Source organism: Lepidochelys olivacea, assembly GCF_965140295.1.
Source record: "Lepidochelys olivacea isolate rLepOli2 genome assembly, chromosome: 11".
Taxonomy (NCBI): Eukaryota; Metazoa; Chordata; order Testudines; family Cheloniidae; genus Lepidochelys; species Lepidochelys olivacea.
In genome coordinates, this window is record NC_140421.1 from 37195355 (window position 1) to 37215979 (window position 20625).

Here is a 20625-nt window from a genome sequence, read left to right on the forward strand (position 1 = left end):
GGAAACTAAGTAACTGTCTATCTGATCTTGTGAAACTTCCATTGTTAAAACAATTTTTTTTACAAATGTTTGCCCTTCCATTCATTAGATTCCTTTTAAATATAATTATTTCTTACCTACTATGGAGAGAATGACAACCACAAAATCAAAAATGTTCCAGCCTATGGTGAAGTAGTAATAACGGAGTGAAATTAGTTTGAGGACACATTCTCCAGTGAAAAGGACAATAAAGACTATGTTAATCCAGTATAAAATATGTTTCATCTCATCATTCTGGTCATCAGTTTCTATCATCATTGTGACCATGTTAAGGCAGATAAGAATCATGATGCTGATATCAAATGCTTGTTTTGTTACAATATCAAACACCAAACCTTGGAATTTGTTCTGAAAAAAAGTGAAAGAGTAAGTCAGATATTATTAAATATCTCACAGAGAGAGAGAGAGAGAGAGAGAGAGAAACTGATGAGATCTAGTTCAGAAAGAAAAGCCCTAATGCAGTTTATTTCTTTTTAAAGGAAGGCTTTGGGAATCAGTGAAACAAAAGATCTGAAAAAGTGTAGAAAATGAGTCTGCCAGTCTAAGTTTTCCTCCAGGAAATGGCTTGGTTTTATACTTTATACTGAGAGCTATCAACTGAACCAATTCAAAGATTGTATTGTGACCACACAGAAATATGCATAAATTGCTATTTCCAACTATAACATCCAGAAATTTTTGACACAGCTTGCAATTGTGATTTGCTCCCAAATTCAGATGAATGTAAAACAACATGCATTCTTACTGCTGGCCTAGGTATAGGTTTTTGTGGTTTCTTGGATCCCAGCTTTTTCATTGCATTGTAATATTTCTTCTGTTCTTCTGTCATGAAGATGTCTTGACCTCCAAGGTAAAGAAATGAAATAACTGGTTACAACCATGTCATTAGAGATATTATTTTACTGTTATTCAAATATATACAAACACAGAATTTACTATACAGGTATTCATTCTTTCAAAAGACAAAATTCAGGGATCAAAATAGATTACATAGAACTGAATTCTTTAAGAGTATATGAAGACTTGCTAGAAAAATCCACAAAAATGAGGCTGTTTAATGTTGGGGAGAAGGGGTAGAAAAACTGAGCTTTTAGCTAGCAGCACTCATTAAAAGAGCAGACAATTTAGAGATATTTGGCATCAATAAAAATTAAGTCTATAAATATATAGAAAAATAATGCATCACAAAATATTACTGATATTCAGGAGATACAGCTGTATTGGTGATTTCAATATTTGTAAGTTAATTTGCCATCAACAAGAAATGAGTTCTGAAGCTAAAAAAAGAAAAAATAATAATTAATAGGTCTTCAATTACAATAGATTAGGAAGACCCATATTCTGAATATTTGTAGATTTAATACAAATTTTCCATAAATGTTAGTTTACTATATACAAGCAAAAAGAAAAGGAGTACTTGTGGCACCTTAGAGACTAACCAATTTATTTGAGCATGAGCTTTCGTGAGCTACAGCTCACTTCATCGGATGCATACCGTGGAAACTGCAGCAGACTTTATATATACACAGAGAATATGAAACAATACCTCCTCCCACCCCACTGTCCTGCTGGTAATAGCTTATCTAAAGTGATCATCAGGTTGGGCCATTTCCAGCACAAATCCAGGTTTTCTCACTCTCCACCCCCCCCCCCCACAAATTCACTCTCCTGCTGGTGATAGCCCATCCAAAGTGACAACTCTTTACACAATGTGCATGATAATCAAATTGGGCCATTTCCTGCACAAATCCAGGTTCTCTCACCCCCTCACCCCCCTCCCAAAAACCACACACACAAACTCACTATTCTGCTGGTAATAGCTCATCCAAAGTGACCATTCTCTCTACAATGTGCATGATAATCAAGGTGGGCCATTTCCAGCACAAATCCAGGTTTTCTCACATCCCCCCCACCCCCATACACACACAAACTCACTCTCCTGCTGGTAATAGCTCATCCAAACTGACCACTCTCCAAGTTTAAATCCAAGTTAAACCAGAACATCTGGGGGGGGAGGGTAGGAAAAAACAAGAGGAAATAGGCTACCTTGCATAATGACTTAGCCACTCCCAGTCTCTATTTAAGCCTAAATTAATAGTATCCAATTTGCAAATGAATTCCAATTCATCAGTTTCTCGCTGGAGTCTGGATTTGAAGTTTTTTTGTTTTAAGATAGCGACCTTCATGTCTCTGATTGCGTGACCAGAGAGATTGAAGTGTTCTCCGACTGGTTTATGAATGTTAGAATTCTTGACATCTGATTTGTGTCCATTTATTCTTTTACGTAGAGACTGTCCAGTTTGACCAATGTACATGGCAGAGGGGCATTGCTGGCACATGATGGCATATATCACATTGGTGGATGTGCAGGTGAACGAGCCTCTGATAGTGTGGCTGATGTTATTAGGCCCTGTGATGGTGTCCCCTGAATAGATATGTGGGCACAATTGGCAACGGGCTTTGTTGCAAGGATAAGTTCCTGGGTTAGTGGTTCTGTTGTGTGGTATGTGGTTGTTGGTGAGTATTTGCTTCAGGTTGCGGGGCTGTCTGTAGGCAAGGACTGGCCTGTCTCCCAAGATTTGTGAGAGTGTTGGGTCATCCTTTAGGATAGGTTGTAGATCCTTAATAATGCGTTGGAGGGGTTTTAGTTGGGGGCTGAAGGTGACGGCTAGTGGTGTTCTGTTATTTTCTTTGTTAGGCCTGTCCTGTAGTAGGTGACTTCTGGGTACTCTTCTGTCTCTGTCAGTCTGTTTCTTCACTTCGGCAGGTGGGTATTGTAGTTGTAAGAATGCTTGATAGAGATCTTGTAGGTGTTTGTCTCTGTCTGAGGGGTTGGAGCAAATGCAGTTGTATCGTAGAGCTTGGCTGTAGACAATGGATCGTGTGGTGTGGTCAGGGTGAAAGCTGGAGGCATGCAGGTAGGAATAGCGGTCAGTAGGTTTCTGGTATAGGGTGGTGTTTATGTGACCATTGTTTATTAGCACTGTAGTGTCCAGGAAGTGGATCTCTTGTGTGGACTGGACCAGAGGTTGGTGGTGGGATGGAAATTGTTGAAATCATGGTGGAATTCCTCAAGGGCTTCTTTTCCATGGGTCCAGATGATGAAGATGTCATCAGTATAGCGCAAGTAGAGTAGGGGCTTTAGGGGACGAGAGCTGAGGAAGCGTTGTTCTAAATCAGCCATAAAAATGTTGGCATACTGTGGGGCCATGTGGGTACCCACAGCAGTGCCGCTGATCTGAAGGTATACATTGTCCCCAAATGTGAAATAGTTATGGGTAAGCACAAAGTCACAAAGTTCAGCCACCAGGTTAGCCATGACATTATCGGGAATAGTGTTCCTGACGGCTTGTAGTCCATCTTTGTGTGGAATGTTGGTGTAGAGGGCTTCTACATCCATAGTGGCCAGGATGGTGTTATCAGGAAGATCACCGATGGATTGAAGTTTCCTCAGGAAGTCAGTGGTGTCTCGAAGATAGCTGGGAGTGCTGGTAGCGTAGGGCCTGAGGAGGGAATAGTGCTGGACCTTTTCAATCCCAGCTATGTGCCAAATTCACTCCTAGGCTATAGAAGTCCACTTGGATTTTCCATAATCCTCTGACTTTATTTTAAAAACTCTCTTTATCAAATTTCCATGGCTTGCTTCTTCCTACAAAACCATTACCAGTGGGGCATTCCACCAGGAACCTCTCGTCTCTTGTAGCACTGAGCAACAATTTTAGGATTTAGTATCTCTGGGTTGGTAATTTTGCAGCTGACAAAGGCTTCACTGTTGCCTTATAAGGTTTGCTTTCTCATGTTTACTCTTTCTAGTGCTGTGTGGCCTCTTCCTATCTCTCATTCCTTTTCTTACAAGGGCTCCCTGCATTTCCCCACAGCTGTGTTATGGCAACTCCATACTAAAGCAAAAAAGGAAACCATATGCAACTTTCTGAGCTACAGTTTGTAGTTGGAAGAAGTGCTACTGATAATATTCAGATACCAGTGTAGATTGAAATTCTTCAAAAATAAAAGACAATTATCTCTTTATTTGATACAAAATAAAAGGGAAGTGTTTTAGCTGTTTTTTTCTCTGCTCTTTTTTACCTCTTTGTTGTATAATGGTAAGAGGGTTTTAATCAAATGATTGAAATGTGGGTTCAGGACTACTCAATGGATTTACCTTTACCTCTGGTTCAGTTGTTTATCCACACTAAAGTTTTGAAAGAGAAAATAGTCTAATATATTTTTATGGATTTTATTAAAAGAATAAGCAAACAAATGCAAAGCTAAACAAAAGTCACTGATTCACTTCTAGTTTATCTAAACTAATTAACAATAACACAATGCAATAAAAAAAATAAAGGCTACAACTGAATTTCAACCTAAGGATAAATGGATTCATTTATCTCGCTCGCCAATTACTACAATAAGAGTGGGTCTACACCACAGAGTTAGGGAGATAAAACTGCATCGCTTAGGGCTGTGAAAAATGTCATGCTGTGTGCAATGTAATTAAGCGTACTTAAATCCTCAGTGTAGACAATGTTAGGCTGATGGAAGAATTCTTCTGTTGACCAAGCTATCGCCTCTCGGAGAGCTGGATTTACTACCACGATGGAAGAAACCACTTTTGTTGCTATAGTGTATATAGTACATTGCAGCATTTCTATTATAGACATGCCCTCAGTAATTAAATCAGCTTGTAAGGTTAACACAAGGAAGAATTAGTTTAATACTTCAAAGGAATGTTAAGAGGGAAAACTGTTCCCTTAATTTAATCGGTTGGGCCAAGAATCTGCAAAAGCAGAAGCTAACTCTTCTCTTGGCTTTAGAAAAGTAGAACTCTTAGGTCTGGTCTACAATATGCGGTTGTTTCGGAATTAGCTGATTTACTTCGAAATAAAACTGATTCCATCCACACGACCAAATCAGTTTTTTCGATTTAAAGGTCTCTTGAATCAGATTTCTGTACTCCACGTCAGCAAGTGGAGTAGTGCTAAAATCGAGATCGCAGTTCTGGGTTACAGGTACTGTGGACGCAATTCAATGATATTGGCCTCCGGAAGCTATCCCAGAATGCTCCCTTGTGACCGCTCTGGACAACACTCTGAACTCCAATGCACAAGCCAGGTAGGCAGCAAAAGCCCCGGGAACTTTTGAATTTCCTGTTCGGTCACCACCATCACAGGCGACCACGCAGTCCCGGATTCGCAGACGAGCTCCAGCATGGTCCGAACGGGAGGTACTGGATCTCATTGCATGTTGGGGAGACGAATCTGTTATGGCAGAACTACGTTCCAAAAAAAGAAACGCAAATACGTATGCTAAAGTCTCCAGGGCCATGACAGAAAGAGGCTACTCCAGGGACACAGAGCTGTGTTGTACAAAAATCAGGGAGCTCAGGCAAGTGTACCGAAAAGCCAGGGAGGTGAACAGGTTCTCTGGGTCACAGCCCCATACATGCTGCTTCTACCGTGAGCTGCATGCAATTATGGGGGGTGACGCCACCACTACCCCACCACTGTCTGTGGACACCTGCAAGGGGGGAGTAGCACGGAGTGAGGAGGATGAGTTTTTGGAGGACGAAGAGGACGACGACGACAGTGCACGGCGGCAAGTGGGGAATCTGTTTTTCCCCCTAGCCAGGAACTATTCTTAACGTTGGAGCCAATAGCCTCCCCCTACTTCCTCCCCCCACTCCCGGATGACCCTGGAGAAGGCACTTCTGGTGAGTGAGAGCTTGATCGGAGCCATGCAGTGGGGGGGGGGAGGGGAGAAACTCAGCTGCGCTGGGCTGTTCGCGTTTAGTTTAAAGGGCTCATCCCTGCTCAGAGCCTCATCAGAGCCACACGGTCGGTGTATGTGTGGGGGAGGGTGTTGTGTGAAGCGATCATCCCAGAGAGCCTACAGGCCCAGCTTTTATATGTTTTTATATGAGAGCTTTATATGGGAAACTCACCAGGCATTGCTTACTATGGGAAAGGGGGCCCAGCAGTTTGAAAGCATTGAAATGAATGTGGAAGAAGCAGAACCCCGTGTGCCCCTAAGACTTACCATGGCTGCCTGCAAGCTGAATTCTGTTGCCTGGCCGCACGTGGTGGCTTACTCACACCGAAGTGGCAGGCACTTCAGCATAAGGGGCAAAATGAGACCTTGTACAGAAAGAACATGTGCTGTGTACTACGAATTGCCTGTTTCACTGAGAAAGAGTGCCCCCTTTGTTCTTTAAAATGTATCTTTTAAAATATTACCCTCCTTTTTTCTCCTCCCGCACCAGGTGCAAATGTTTCAATGCAGGCCCTATCGACTCTGTCCCAGAGGCTGGTCCAGATTAGAAGGTGGAAAAACCGAACTTGGGACGACATGTTTGCCGAGCTCATGCAGTCTTCCCACACTGATAGGGCACAGTTGAATGTGTGGAGGCAAACAATTGCGGAGTCGCGTAAAGCGTTACATGAATATGAAGAGAGGAGGGACGTGTGCGCTGAGAGCAGGCAGGATGCTATGGTCAAGCTCATGGGGGAGCAAACTGACATGCTCAACTGTACGGTGGATCTAATGTGGGAAAGGCAGCAAGACTACAGAATGCTGCTGCAGCCTCTGTATAACCGCCCTCCCTCCTCCCCAAGTCCCATAGCCTCCTCACTCAGACGCCTGAGAACACGGGGCCGGGAGGCTACGGGGACCCACGCAGTCAACCCCAGAGGATTGCACATGCAGCAGAAAGCTGGCATATCCAAAATTTTGATTTGGTTTCTGGACTTGTCCTTCCCTCCTCCTCCACCCCCCAACCCAATACCCCCCTCCACCCCAGGTCTAGCTTCTGATTTCTCTCAATGTTTTGTGCAACACATAATAAAGAACGGTTTTTAAATAATTGTGGCTTTATTTCCTTTCTTATATATAGGGGGCGGGTAACTCGCAGAGAAACAAACACAACTGTCACACCATACCCTGGCCAGTCATGAAACTGGCTTTTAAAGCTTCTCTGATGTGCAGCGCACCCTGCTGCACTCTTCTAATTGCCCTGTTGTCTGGCTGTGTGAAACTGGTCACCAGGCGAGTTGCCTCAACCTCCCACCACGCCATAAATGTCTCCCCTTTACTCTCACAGATATTGTGGAGCACAGAACAAGCAGCAATTATAATTGGAATATTGGTTGTGCTGAGATCTAACCGAGTCAGTAAACTGTGCCAGCGTGCTTTCAAACATCCAAACGCACATTCTACCACCATTCTGCACTTGCTCAACCTATAGTTGAACTGCTCCTTACTACTGTCCAGGGTGCCTGTGTATGGCTTCATGAGGCTGGCATTAAGGGGTAGGCTGGGTCCCCAAGGATACCCATTGGCATTTCAACATCCCCAACAGTAATTTTCTGGTCTGGGAAGTAAGTTCCTTTCTGCAGCTGTTCAAACAGACCAGAGTTCCTGAAGATGCGAGCATCATGCACCTTTCCCAGCAATCCCACATTGATGTTGGTGAAACGTCCCTTGTGATCCACCAGTGCTTGCAGCACCATTGAAAAGTACCCCTTGCGGTTTATGAACTGGCCACCCCGGTGTTCCAGGGCCAAGATAGGGATATGCGTTCCGTCTATCGCCCTGCCGCAGTTAGGGAACCCCAGCGCATTAAAGCCATCCACAGCGGTCTGCACATTTCCCAAAGTCACTACCCTTGATAGCAGCTGTTCAATGATTGCGTTGGCTACTTGCAGCACAGCAGCCCCCACAGTAGATTTGCCCACTCCAAACTGATTCCTGACTGACCGGTAGCTGTCGGGCGTTGCAAGCTTCCACAGGGCTATGGCCACTCGCTTCTCAACTGTGAGGGCTGCTCTCATTTTGGTGTCTTTGCACTTCAGGGCAGGGGAAAGCAAGTCACAAAGTTCCATGAAAGTGGCCCTACACATACGAAAGTCTCTCAGCCACTGGGAATCACCCCATACCTGTAATACTGTGCGGTCCCACCAGTCTATGCTTGTTTGCTGGGCCCAGAATTGGTGTTCCATGGCATGAACCTGGCCCAACACCACCATGATCTCCCAATCACCACATGCCGTACTTCTAGGAACGTCTGTGTCCATGTCCTCATCACTATAGTAATTGAGCTGTTGTCGCTTCCTTGCCTGGTTTTGCAGGTACTGCACATACTGCTGGATAATGTGCGAGGTATTTACAATGGTCAAAACTGCAGCAGAGATCTGATCGGGCTCCATGGCTATGGTGCCTGCACGAGTAATCCTGGAAAAAGGGCACGAAACGTAGGAGAGCAGAGTGGCCGTGGAAGAGGTGCTGTTCGGTTCACGGTAGCCGAAAAAAGGCGGTAAATGTTTGTCTTCTGTAGCTTTCACGGAGGTGGGAGCCCAGGACAGACAACATGGAGAAGCTTGGAAGCACGGTAATAGCGGGAGACCAGAGTTGGTGGTGGAAGCTGTGCTGCTCAGTTCACGGTAGCCATAAAAAGGCAGTAAATGGTTGTCTTCTGTAGATTTCATGGAGATGGGAGCTCAGGACAGAGAACATGGAGAAGCTCGGAAGCGCGGCAGTAGCCAGAGAGCAGAGTTGGCGGCAGAAGCTGTGCTGCTTGGTTCATGATGGCCGAGCAGATTTGGCAGTGGAAGTGTTCGATGAGGAAGAGAAAGAGTAGATAGTAGAGATTACATAGGAAGATGAGAGGAAAGGAAAGGTGGATTCATAGTAGCAGGAGAGCAGCGGTGCACCGTCTGCTGAAAGCAGTATGGCATCTGCATGCCAAAAAGGTGTGAAACGATTGTCTGCCGTAGCTTTCACGAAGGGAAGAGCGACTGACGAGACACACCCAGAAACACCCACGAGAATGTTTTTGCTTCGTCATGCACTGGGAGCTGAACCCAGAATTCCAATGGGCGGTGGGAACTGTGGGATAGCTACCCACAGTGCACCACTCTGACATTCGATGCTAGCCTTGGTACTGTGGATGCACTTCGCCGAATTCACGTGCTTTAGTGGGGACACAGAAGACCATGTATAAAATAGCTTCTGAAAATTCAAATAGAATAATTTTGAAATAATTTCATGCTGTAGACGTACCCTTAGAATGATTTCTTCGCAACTTGACACTTTGGCACAAGCTGCCAATGCCTCCAGCACCTGCACACTAACCCAACAACTGAAATGAGACCGAAATATTACAACCCAAAGGAGACTACACACACAGAGACTTAGGAGGGACTGAGGTGCACCAGTGCCTGAGGCCCCCACAGTGGCAGGGAAATGATTAAATCAGATATGTCCAGATAATCCTGGCAAGTGACCTGCACCCACAGGCTACAGAGCAAGGCAAATCCCCCAACATCACTGCCAATCTGACCTGACCCCACATGTGGTGATCCATTAGCCCCTTTGCATGTGAGCAAGAAACAGCCAGCCAATGTTCAAAGAGAGAAAATGTTCAAAGCCCTGACCCACCCCCCAATGTTCCCATCCCCAGCCACGGCCATCCCTGATGCTTCAGAGGAAGGAGATGAAAATCCCTTCCAGAGTACATTGGGGAAGAGGGGAAATCCCTTCCTGATCCCTGTTGGTGGTTGGCTGAAACCCCGAAGCATGAGCTTTATGAACATAAGACAAACAGGAAGTGAGCCCCAGGGCTGCTCAGCCCTGCCCCCTATCAACACAAATCTCCCCATCATACAATTGCACTCACATATTTGTACAGCTCTCTCTTACAATGAATTAAGTTGCCCCCACAAGGTACTGGGATGCTGTTCCAGAACCTCAGCTCTCTGATGGTTATAAACCTTCTCCTAATTCCAGCCCGACTTTGTACATGGTCAGTTTAGATCAATGTGTTTTTGTGCCAATTTTGTCTTGTAGCTTAAATAGCTCTTTACCATCCTCCGTATTTACCTCTCAGATGTATTTACAGAGAGAAATCTTATCCCCTCTCTGCCTTCTTTTTGCTAGGCTAAACAAGCCAAGTCCTTTCAATCTCACAAGATATGCCTACCAATCCCCGATCATCCTACTAACTCTTCTCTCACCTATTCTAGTTTAAATTAATTCTTCTTGAAAATGGGTGACCAGAATTGTACACAGTATTGCAAATGAGGTCTTACCAGTACCTTGTACAATGGCATTGATATTTCTTTCTATTGACAATGATTTACCTAATGCATCCTAAGATCACATTTGCCTTTTTCACAGCAGCATCACATTGGTGGCTCATAGACACCCTGTGATTGATCCACACACTAAGGTCTCTCTCCTCCTCTGTCACTACAAACTGAAGAGCCCCTAGCTAGCAGCAGAATTTTTTTTATTATTAGACCCCAACCACATGACCTTTCACTTTGTATTATTCAATTTAATCACATTTTGTCACTCCAGTATTCAAAGTCACCCAGATCTTCCTGTCTAATGTTCCGATTCTCCTCTGTATTGACGATGCCGACCAGCTTTGTACCAACAGCAAATTTCATTAGCACACTCCTGCTTTTGGTGCCAAGATCAGGAATAAAAATATTGAATAAATTGGTCCCAAGACCAATCTTTGGAGAACTCTTCAAAGGCTAATTAGGCGTTCCAACATATTGACCATGGTTCAACGTGGACCAATCATTTGGTTTTTCATTCTGAGGTTGCAGCAGAAGATTCCAGTCTGAAGAGAATGTTTTCTTGCAAAATCCATTAGTGACAACAAGCAGATGTCCCTTTATTTAGAGGACATTGAGGGTACGTCTACACGGCAATTAAAAACTTGTGGCTGGCCTGTGCCAGCTGACTTGGGCTCACAGAACTCAGGCTGAAGGGCTGTTTAATTGCAGGGTAGACTTCAGGCTTGGGCTGGCCCACATGCTCTAAGACCCTGTAAGGTGGGAGGGTCCCAGAGCTTGGGCTGCAGCCTGAGTCCGGAAGTCTACACTGCAATTAAACAGCCCCACAGCCCGAGCTCCTGAGCCCAAGTAGCTGGCATGGGCTAGCTGTGGGTTTCTAACTGCAGTATAGAACTTACCATGAGAGACCCATGTGAGAAGGAGCTGGTAACAGACGATTGTCTAATAATATAAGGCCCATTCTCACTTTGCTAAATATGATTAACTGTTCATCAGCAATTATCCTTTCATACATTTCCACTCACTCCTTATGACAATTAGTAAGAACAATTTTGGGTGGTGGTGGTGGGGTCACCAAGGTAAGTACATGGTCTGCTCTAGTGCCCTGTCACCTTGTGTCAAAATCTGCTTTAACATTTCTTATCAGTATTAAACTCCATTTAATAATTGATCAAATAAAGTTATCCACGCTCAGATTCAAATATGGCCCATGTTCCCTATAACTGTTATGAGAGAGTTCAGATGATGATTTTCGTCCGTTATAGAAGCTGACCACTCGATGTTTAAATCATTTATTTTATATTCAGCTCTTTCTGATGAAGTGATGAAATGCTAGACTACTTATCTTCTTTTTTTGTTGGTTGAAGTTATCTATGATGACACCAATGAAAAGGTTCAAAGTGAAGAATGACCCAAAGATGATAAAGATGACAAAGTAAAGATACATATACAGGCTTTCTTCATACTTGGGCTGCTGCTCTGTCTACAAAATAAGGAGAAATAGCAAAACGTCAGCACTAAATAATAAGAGACCAATTGTCTGAAGAGGATGTTTCTAATGCCTCCTAAAATTCTGCAATTATTTGTGTGTTTCAGTGGACACCAGGTACACAAAGCAGGTAAATGCATACGTGAGAGTTGGTACATTAAAATGGAGGTTGTCTGTGCACACTTACAAGTCATTTTTGAAAACTGGATGCACAGTGTTTTATTTCATTAAGAAAAAAGCAAGAAAGCCATGAAATTTGGCTATTCTTTGTTAGCCTTTGTTAATCTATTTTTATTTAGTTAGTAAAACGTAATGTAAATAACTACTGTAAGAAAGCAAGTTGCTCCATCTGAAATGCACACTTAATTACTTTATAAATTTAATTTGTATAGAACATTTAACATATTTTAAGCTTTCATTTTCACTGCCATTCAAATTAGATATTAAAGAAGTGTTATGTGCACCTTAGAGTCTACCCACTCTAAACAAATAAACTTAGAATATGTACTATACTTACATTTATGGAATCAACAGCTGCATACATTATATCCGTCCATCCTTTAAATGTAGCCTATGAAAAGGCAATGTGTTAAAATTCTGTGTCAAGCTTCAGATCAAAGAAAATGTAAAACATTTTATAATCATATTCTTATGAAAGAAAGACCATTTCCCACACCATGTATTTTCATATTCATAGAATAAAAGAGTACTTAAAGTATAGCAGTGAGAATTTTTTTTGCTACAAATTTTTTGGGGGCAAAAAAATAAAACAAAAATGCAGATATGGCAATACTGAAACATTTCACAAATTCATGTCAGTTTTGCCAAATTGTTTCAGTTAAAGAAAATTTTTTTAAAAAAATCAAAATGTTACATTGACATTTTCTAAATGAAATGTTTCAATTTTTCCATCTGAAACAACTTTTCATTTTTAAATCTCCTTTAATTTTATTTCACACAAAAATGTTTTTAAAATCTCAAAATCAAAATGAAATGTTTTGTTCAACACAAAGTGAATTTTTCTTCAAATTTTTGGTTTGACCCCACTTTACTTTTTTTAAAAGAAATTCAGACTTGCCAGTGAACCAACAAATCACTTACTTGCACAGCTCTACTTTAAAGTTAGTATTTTGGAAAGAGATGAGTAAAATAATTCACAACAAATAATTTACCAATTAATTCAGTTGCTTTTTTTTATTTAATCACAGAATACCCCTGAATAAATTTTGATTTTCCTGGATGTCTTCATTATTTAAATCATTATGGTAACTCTTCAAAAGTCCATAGATGGGCTGAATTCTGGTCAACATCTGAGCTAATCAGTCATACAGCTAACTCACATGGTAATGTTTCTGTTTCCATTTTCTGACTGTTACAAGCATGAGAAAGGCTTTCACAGACCACTGTGGCTTTGAATTTCTCAGGGAGAGGATTGGAACAGCTTACAAAGAAAAAAGCAGAAAATAAGCAGGCTTGGGAAATGTTATGTATTTAAAGCTTTTCATTTTGGGGGCATTTAGGCTTTGCTCTATCCATTGTTCCTAGGCGAAAAAAATCTAACATTTATTGGCAGAGGACAGAGAAATTTTAATTTAATTTTCTCTTATCACATTCATACAAAGAAATTCTTAATTGGAAAGGCTGTAGTCAGATTCCTGTAATGGCTTCTCCTGCCTTGGCTCTGGAAACAAATTTATCACTCTGTAGTTGTGCAGACATTGTCCTCTTATCCTGGATAAAATAACTGAACTGCATTTACTGATGTCTGTAATTTTCTGTCTGGCACACAAAAGTTTTGAATGTGTATGTGCCTCATGATGGGCATTGTGAGATTCCTTTAATAGCCACTCTGCCAGGGTTCAGGACAGCAGTGTTGGGAATGACAGGTTGGTCCTTTTGGTGTGTTAATGTTGCAGCAGCATCCAATAACTAACTTCCCTTTTCTGGTCATCAGCATTCACGGTAAATAAGGCAAATATTTATACAAACAGTAAAGGGGAAAAATCCCTAAACCCATGGTTTAGACACCATGTTAATGCAAGGGAATCATCCTAACATGGGCACACAGTATGATGTCACCATAGAGAAATGTTTTTTGGGAGAGCAAAAAAACTAGCAAAAACAGTCAGTCAGGGAGTTTTACAGATGATCTGATGTAAGTTGTGGTCCAGTCACAGAATGGTGCACAGGTTGACAGTATATCTGAAAAAGGAGAGTTGGATTTATATAGAGGTAATACATTTCATGGTGGTTCTTCTGAAATAAAAATGATCCTCCAGGATTGGAGGAAAGGGAACATAAGGGTCATCCTGTGGTGTGTCATAGGATAAAATGTACTAATGGGCAGGAAAGAGAGATTGCCATAGTATGATGTTAACATTTTACTTCCATAGTGTCCAAAAAGAAAATATTCAAGAGATGGAATATGGGGCTCAGTGAGAAATGCACTAGGATGGAATAGGTAGGCCACAGGGACCAGAAGAGATTATGGAGACTCCCAGGGTATGCTGTCTCTGCTACTCCATATAGGCAACCAGAAATATAAGTGCAGCATCTGATAAACAACAAAGGAAGAAACCATGGTTGTGGAACTATTTTTCTACTGACATCAGCTGTCCAACTAATGCAACATTTTTGTGTCATGCAAATAACACAAAGCACAATTGCTGCAATATATATATGCTAATCAGAAAAGCCACAGTGCACAGCAACATAGTTCAGATGGAGGGAAGCCTTCCTAATAACCATGTAGTAGGTAAGGACAAGTGCTTCCACTTAAGAAGCAGCAGAGTAGCCAGAGTGCCAGAAAGAACAGCTCAACCTCAGCAGGGACAGTGTCTTCACATGAGGAATTACCTCAGAACACTGGACTAGATGGACCATTGTTCTATCTCTGACATCAGCTTGCGCTACATGCTTCAAGGGAAGGTATGAGAAACTGATGAACAATTATGGAATAACCTAGGTCAAATTTCTTTCTAATCCCATCAGCTAGTGGTTGTCTTGTGCTCTGAACAACCAGGTTTATATTGGTTATATTCTGTAATCCATTTATTCGTATATATTAAATCCTTTTAATCCTACCAAGCTCTTGGCCTCAATATTATCTTGCAGTAATGAGTTCCACTGATTATTTATGAAAATGACTAAATGAGCTATATTGCACAGAATGTCACCTTGGTTTTGTACTCTAAGATAAATAGAAGCCTCAAATAACTTCTCTATATCATTAATTATTCTGTCCCCTCCTCTCTAAACTAAACAATCCCAATTTTCTCCCTTCTCACATGAAAGTATTTCCATGCTTCTAGTCATTTCCTCCCCCTCCCATGCTGCTTCTTTGCACTATCTTTGGTCAGATGGGGTCACCAGGATTGAACAGTGGAACTGAGCATTCCAACTAAGGCTGTACTGCTGAGCGAGACATGATTTTCTCTCCCTTTATGCATCTTAACATTTCATTTTTAAGACCAACCATTCAGCTTTCCACAATGATGCCCAGGTTTTCTTCCTGGGTTGTCATAGTTATTTTATATCTAGCAATGTGTGTAAGCAATTCAAATAATTCTTTCCAATGTGTATTATCTTGCACACTGGACACAAAAAACAAGTATTGAGATAATTTACAGGGGCACCATATATTGCAATCCAATACTGTGCAAAGATGTTGGGATTTCCCTTTACTTTCCTTAAAAAAAGAAGTCTTCCAAAAGCAAATGGGATTCAATTTTCAAATGAAAAAGGATGTGGCAGAGTTCTATGAAGCAGTGAATGCTTCAGTATAGCATGCCCTTTGGTGCTACAGTGGCAAGAGAGGTCCACCCAAGCTAGGCTTTTGGCTCAGTTAATAAACCACTAATCATATATCTATTAGCACAAACTGCCTCTGTCTTAGAAGCAACTGTGGCATGTGTCAATATACGGCACCAAGCCTGGGTGGATTTGAGAAATGCCACATTGCCACCAATATAGTGGAGAAACTAGACTGTCAGAGGAGAGCTGTTGATGAGCTCCTCCCTCCCTCCTGGGTTCTTCACTGGCACCTTCTTATTGCATTTAGCCTTTATTTAGTTGAAGTGATTCTGTGAAGTGAAGTCATTTTCAGTTAACATAAATGTGAGAAAACATTACTCAAATGGTCAAAGACAATCAAGGTGTGACCAGGGTTGATGCAAGTTGAGTTAATTCAAATGAGTATTCATGAGAAATTATTGTCTGCCATTTGCCCATCTCTTCTGTTAATAATTACTTATTAGATATGTTAAAAACTGGTACTTTAAGAAAAAAATAAACAGAAACATGAAATCAGTGAAACTGTGTCCCCCAATACTGTAATCTCTACTGTAAAATAAAACAATATTGGGTAAAAACAAATGATACAAAAATATGCAATTTTTTCAACTTTACTAGAAACAACATATCTGTTGACATGTTGAATACATGTGGAATTCATATTCAAATACACAGTTGAACCACAGTGCATATAACAAAGGCAGACACACCCGAGTAATCCAGAATAGATAATTCATGCAATTGCCTAACCCTCCTTAACATTAAGTGCTGGTTCTCCCAAGAGCAATCGCAATGGTAGCCTGTCACCAGAGGACTACCAGCTCTAGAGTTTGAGAATAATTAGCATGTGTTTATGCGCACAAATGTTTTCCCAGAAGCAGCTTGCCAAGTGAACCTGATTAGAAAGGCATACAACATGGAGAAAGAGGAAGGTAGTTTAAAACCCTCTTACTTGGTCTCTATTTTTAAATCACTAAATTTATCCCCTACATAATTTTTGCTCTGAAAATTGGGCAAGGTCTTGCAGTTTGCCTACTGTGCTACCATGGTAAAAATCACTTTTTTAAAAAAAAAATTTACCCTATCTAATGTGCAAGGTGTAGACAAAACAAAACAAAAAAACAAAACAAATACCTCAGGTAAATTTTTAATTTATCTTGACTCTGTGTCATTGGAATATTTTAGTGAAATCTGCAGAGATCTGGGATGAGCTTTAACCTCTTTTTTTTTTTTTGTTCTCAACAGTCCTCTCTTTTTCAATCTATATATTCTGGCTGATAGTAAACACCGCTCCTCTTCCAAAGTTTACACATGAGCATGCCAAATTGATACCAAATACCAATATTAATCTGCTTGCATAGAACAGCATCAAAAGGTAATTAATCAAGTCCCCTATTAATCCCTGATAAAGGTCCAGAATGTCCGCTTTGGAACTACATTTTTGTAATCTCCATGGAAACTTGCTTTTGGACATCATAAAAAGAGTTTCCTTCTCCAAGACTCCCAAATTTTCATATTTTTAATGCACTAACAATTTTCGGTAATAGATTATCTATGACTTTATGGCAAGATAATGAAAATTAAGGAATCCAACTTTGCTTCTATAAACTATAGACAGGGAATTACACTATAAAAATATATACAGAATTGTCACTTACTACTTGAAGCAGAGAAAGATAGCCAGCTCCAACATTATCAAAGTTTACTTTCACATTTTTCCACAGGACATCTCCATTGCTTTTCATAAGAGCCTCACAATCACTTTTATTCTCAATCAATTCTCTTGAAAAAGAGTTACCAGTTGTGGTGTTAACACAGGAGAAGAACTTGCCAGCAAACAAATTTACTCCCATTATGCTGAAAATTAGCCAGAATATAAGACAAACCAGAAGTACGTTCATAATAGATGGTATTGCTCCTAAAAGGGCATTCACAACCACCTAATAAAGAAATACAGGGGAGAAAAGCTTGTAAAAAAACTTATAGCAGCAAAGTAATTAGGCATTCTTCTAAAAAGGCTAACAGCAAAAATATTTATTACAAAATGTAGTTACAAATTATCTTATTTTTCAAATACTTATAACAAACCACACAATGAATCGACATGAAAAAGGTGAAGACTAAAATGTCAAGATGAAAAATAAGTTAATTATTTTTTTTAAAAAGTAGCAAGACAGAATCATAAAATGTGTGTACTCTAGCGGAAAAAAATACATGTTAAAGAAATATAACATTCAAATTAATAAATGTGATAAATCATGACTGATGAATATAAACAATGACTTATGATAAGGACTGATTGATCTATAGATCTTTGCAAACAGTACAGAGGTTATTTGACAAAATTAGGACTTCAAGAATTGTAAAACACATAATACCTTTACAGAATACTTAATAATACATTACAATTTTACTTACTGAAGACAATCCTGTCACAGATATAGACCACTTTGTATTATATGTTCATTTGGATCATTAGAGTACCTTTGAAGCACCACTTATAATAATCTTGTTAGGTATTTGAAATAAAATCATATTTTCATTTGAGTGTATCTAAAAGCATGTATAGTTTCAGCTTATATTATGATCAATCTTTTTGCCATCATAATATAGGTAATTAGGGTGGCAGAAAGGAGAGTGTGTCCTGCTGGTTGAATAAGGAACTTAAGTGTGGCATCCCCATGAGAGAACAGCTTTGGCTCTTCATACCTGATCATTTAATTTCTACAAAAATTTCTCCATTAGTTCTAACCTTGGGGGTTATCACTTCTTTGCGGAAGAGTCCACAGAGAACTGAAAAGCCAATTTAGAATGTTTAATGAAACTGGAATTTTTTCACCAAGTCTCAGCCTCCAGGGATCTTTCTGCCCAGAACATGGGTGTGGATCTGGTGGTGCACTGTGATTCCTACTGGCAGTAGTTGGTTGGAGAGCACTTAAATTCCTCTCATACAACACCTTAATCCATCTTGCAAGCGAGAATACGGATACTTAAAGTTATCTGCATTTCTGGAGAAAACTTAGAAAGATGCATGGTGATTGTGCCGGACCCAGCTTCATTTCAGGTATGTCAGATCTCTGTTTTATGCTTCCAACTTGTACCTTAGCTAATCCTTTTGAAATAGTTTGGGGCAAAATGTCAAATGATCTCAGACATCTGAAAAGGGGAATTTTCTTTCGTGATGAAATACAAAGCAATCTGCACAACCATTGTGTCATCATCAATTATAAGTATTCTAAATAGATAGAACTTTGAGATGCTGCTGCTCTTCTACAAAAGTGACAGCTACAAAGAAATAATTTTACATAAATAGATAGCATATAGAAGAAGAAAAAGTGCTTGAAAAAGATTAAGCTAAGGTCTCTTATTGACGAAAATGAGTCTGATCCTAGATTTGAGCAATTGCTGATTCTGAACCAACATAAACAGTACTAATGTTCATAAAGTGAAGCTGGTTTCAGACCTACCTCCATGTCTTCCTGAAGGTAATCCAATCTGGCCAATATCTGTGATTTACGGGGTTTATGTCTTAACTCTCCAGAGGGTAGTCTGTATTCCTGAGACCATAGATTCTCAGCAACTAAAGACAGAACTGTATTGATGGCTTCCACTTCTCTTTGATTTGGGTTATATATATATGGATTTCAGGAACCTCTCCTATGTTGGAAAAAGCCTCCCCTACAGCATGTCATTATCCATCCCCAGGTGTTGGATTTGCTATACAAGCTAACCGCATAGTCATCTTCCTGTAGAGAGGATGTGTCCATAAACTCTTGAAATGAGATTGCTTCTATCAGAATATGGACCAGAGACCACCAGTGCCCGTATCTTTGTACATGCCCTAAGTACTGAGAGACTGAAGAAAAAGGTTCTGTAATGAAAATGGTAGATCCTTAAGAAATCTCTGGTGACAAGAATGGATAGAGACAGAAAATAAGTCTCCACAAGTTTTATCAATATCAAATAATTTCCTGGAAATGTTGCAGTCATTGTTGAAGTCAGGTTTTTCATAATGAATTTCACTTCATTCATTTGTTGAACTGTTCGAGTTCTCGGCGTGACAATGCAGCAGATATAGGACTGCTGGCGATTTTTATTGCTTAGAAATCATAATTTTGATGTCTGCTAAGAGGCAAAAGTACCTAAAGGTGCCTGATCTGAGGCGCCAGTGATACAAGGCTGTAAAATATGTCTGCCCAAGAGGTCTGCCAAGACACAAACTGCAAGTTGGCAAGAAACCCAGGGAAAGCCTGGTGACCACTAGAAACAGGGCACCAAAGTAACACAGGAACTTCAGAGGGGAAAAAAAGGGGGCAACTTCAAGTACAGTGTGTCCTTTGAGACTCATAGCATATGTTTGCTGGAGCTGGGAATGAGCCTCCCAGCCCAGGGAAGACAGACTTGTGCAAGCAGGTCTTGAGTGAGCTGTAGCTCACGAAAGCTCATGCTCAAATGAATTGGTTAGTCTCTAAGGTGCCACAAGTACTCCTTTTCTTTTTGCACTAAAAATGGCAGTGCGGACATTGCAGCTCAGGCTGGAGATCAGGATCGCAAGCCTAAGGGGATGTGTAAGCGCAAAAACTGGTCTCTCTCACCAACAGAAGTTGGTCCAGTAAAAGATATGATCTCTCTAATATCCTTGGACCAAAATGGCTACAACACTGCATACATTTATATACCATGCCATTCTGCTCTGTATACAGTAGGTGGCAGGAACTAGCAACTGTGAGATCCTAAAGAATCTGTGGGATTCTAGAGAATATTGCCAGTTTTCACCACTGGTGGTGATTCAGTGATACGGTACATTTTGTAAATAATTTCTTTTGAAAGGAAAAAGGGTACATGGCTATCAATTAATGTGCCAAAAACAAAGATCAATGATAAAATTAAGGGTGTTGGTACTTTAATTAAAGGAATTAAGTATTAAGCTATTGTGGTTGTGCATTCTGGAGTACATTATATGAAAGACAATCAGAAATATTCAAATGGATATTGTCAGTTTATGAGTACCATTTTAAATAAACCAGTTTCCTTAGATGATTAAAACTAAATGTATTTTAAAAATCAAATTTACTTTTCAACATTTATATTCTGTGTACATTTCACTCAGTTTACAATGATAATAGACTGGCTAATTTCACATTTGTTTAGTCAATTTCATATTCTGTTTCTACAGATCAGGGATTAAATTAAAAACAAAAACAAAAATAACCCAAAACATGAAAA

The 20625-nt window shown here is 40.5% G+C and overlaps 2 protein-coding genes across 3 annotated transcripts in view; one reads left to right on the plus strand and one right to left on the minus strand.

The window, feature by feature from the left end:
• Nucleotides 1-20625, plus strand: part of LOC311528426 (uncharacterized protein) — a 104619-nt gene that overhangs the window by 60226 nt on the left and 23768 nt on the right. The window lies entirely within an intron of this gene.
• LOC311528422 (sodium channel protein type 2 subunit alpha-like) overlaps nucleotides 1-20625 on the minus strand; it is a 202780-nt gene that overhangs the window by 2629 nt on the left and 179526 nt on the right. Inside the window, 5 exon segments of the mRNA XM_084643439.1 lie at nucleotides 117-387; nucleotides 785-906; nucleotides 11460-11601; nucleotides 12125-12178; nucleotides 17058-17339. Of these exon segments, the coding sequence (XP_084499565.1) occupies nucleotides 117-387; nucleotides 785-906; nucleotides 11460-11601; nucleotides 12125-12178; nucleotides 17058-17339 (871 nt within the window).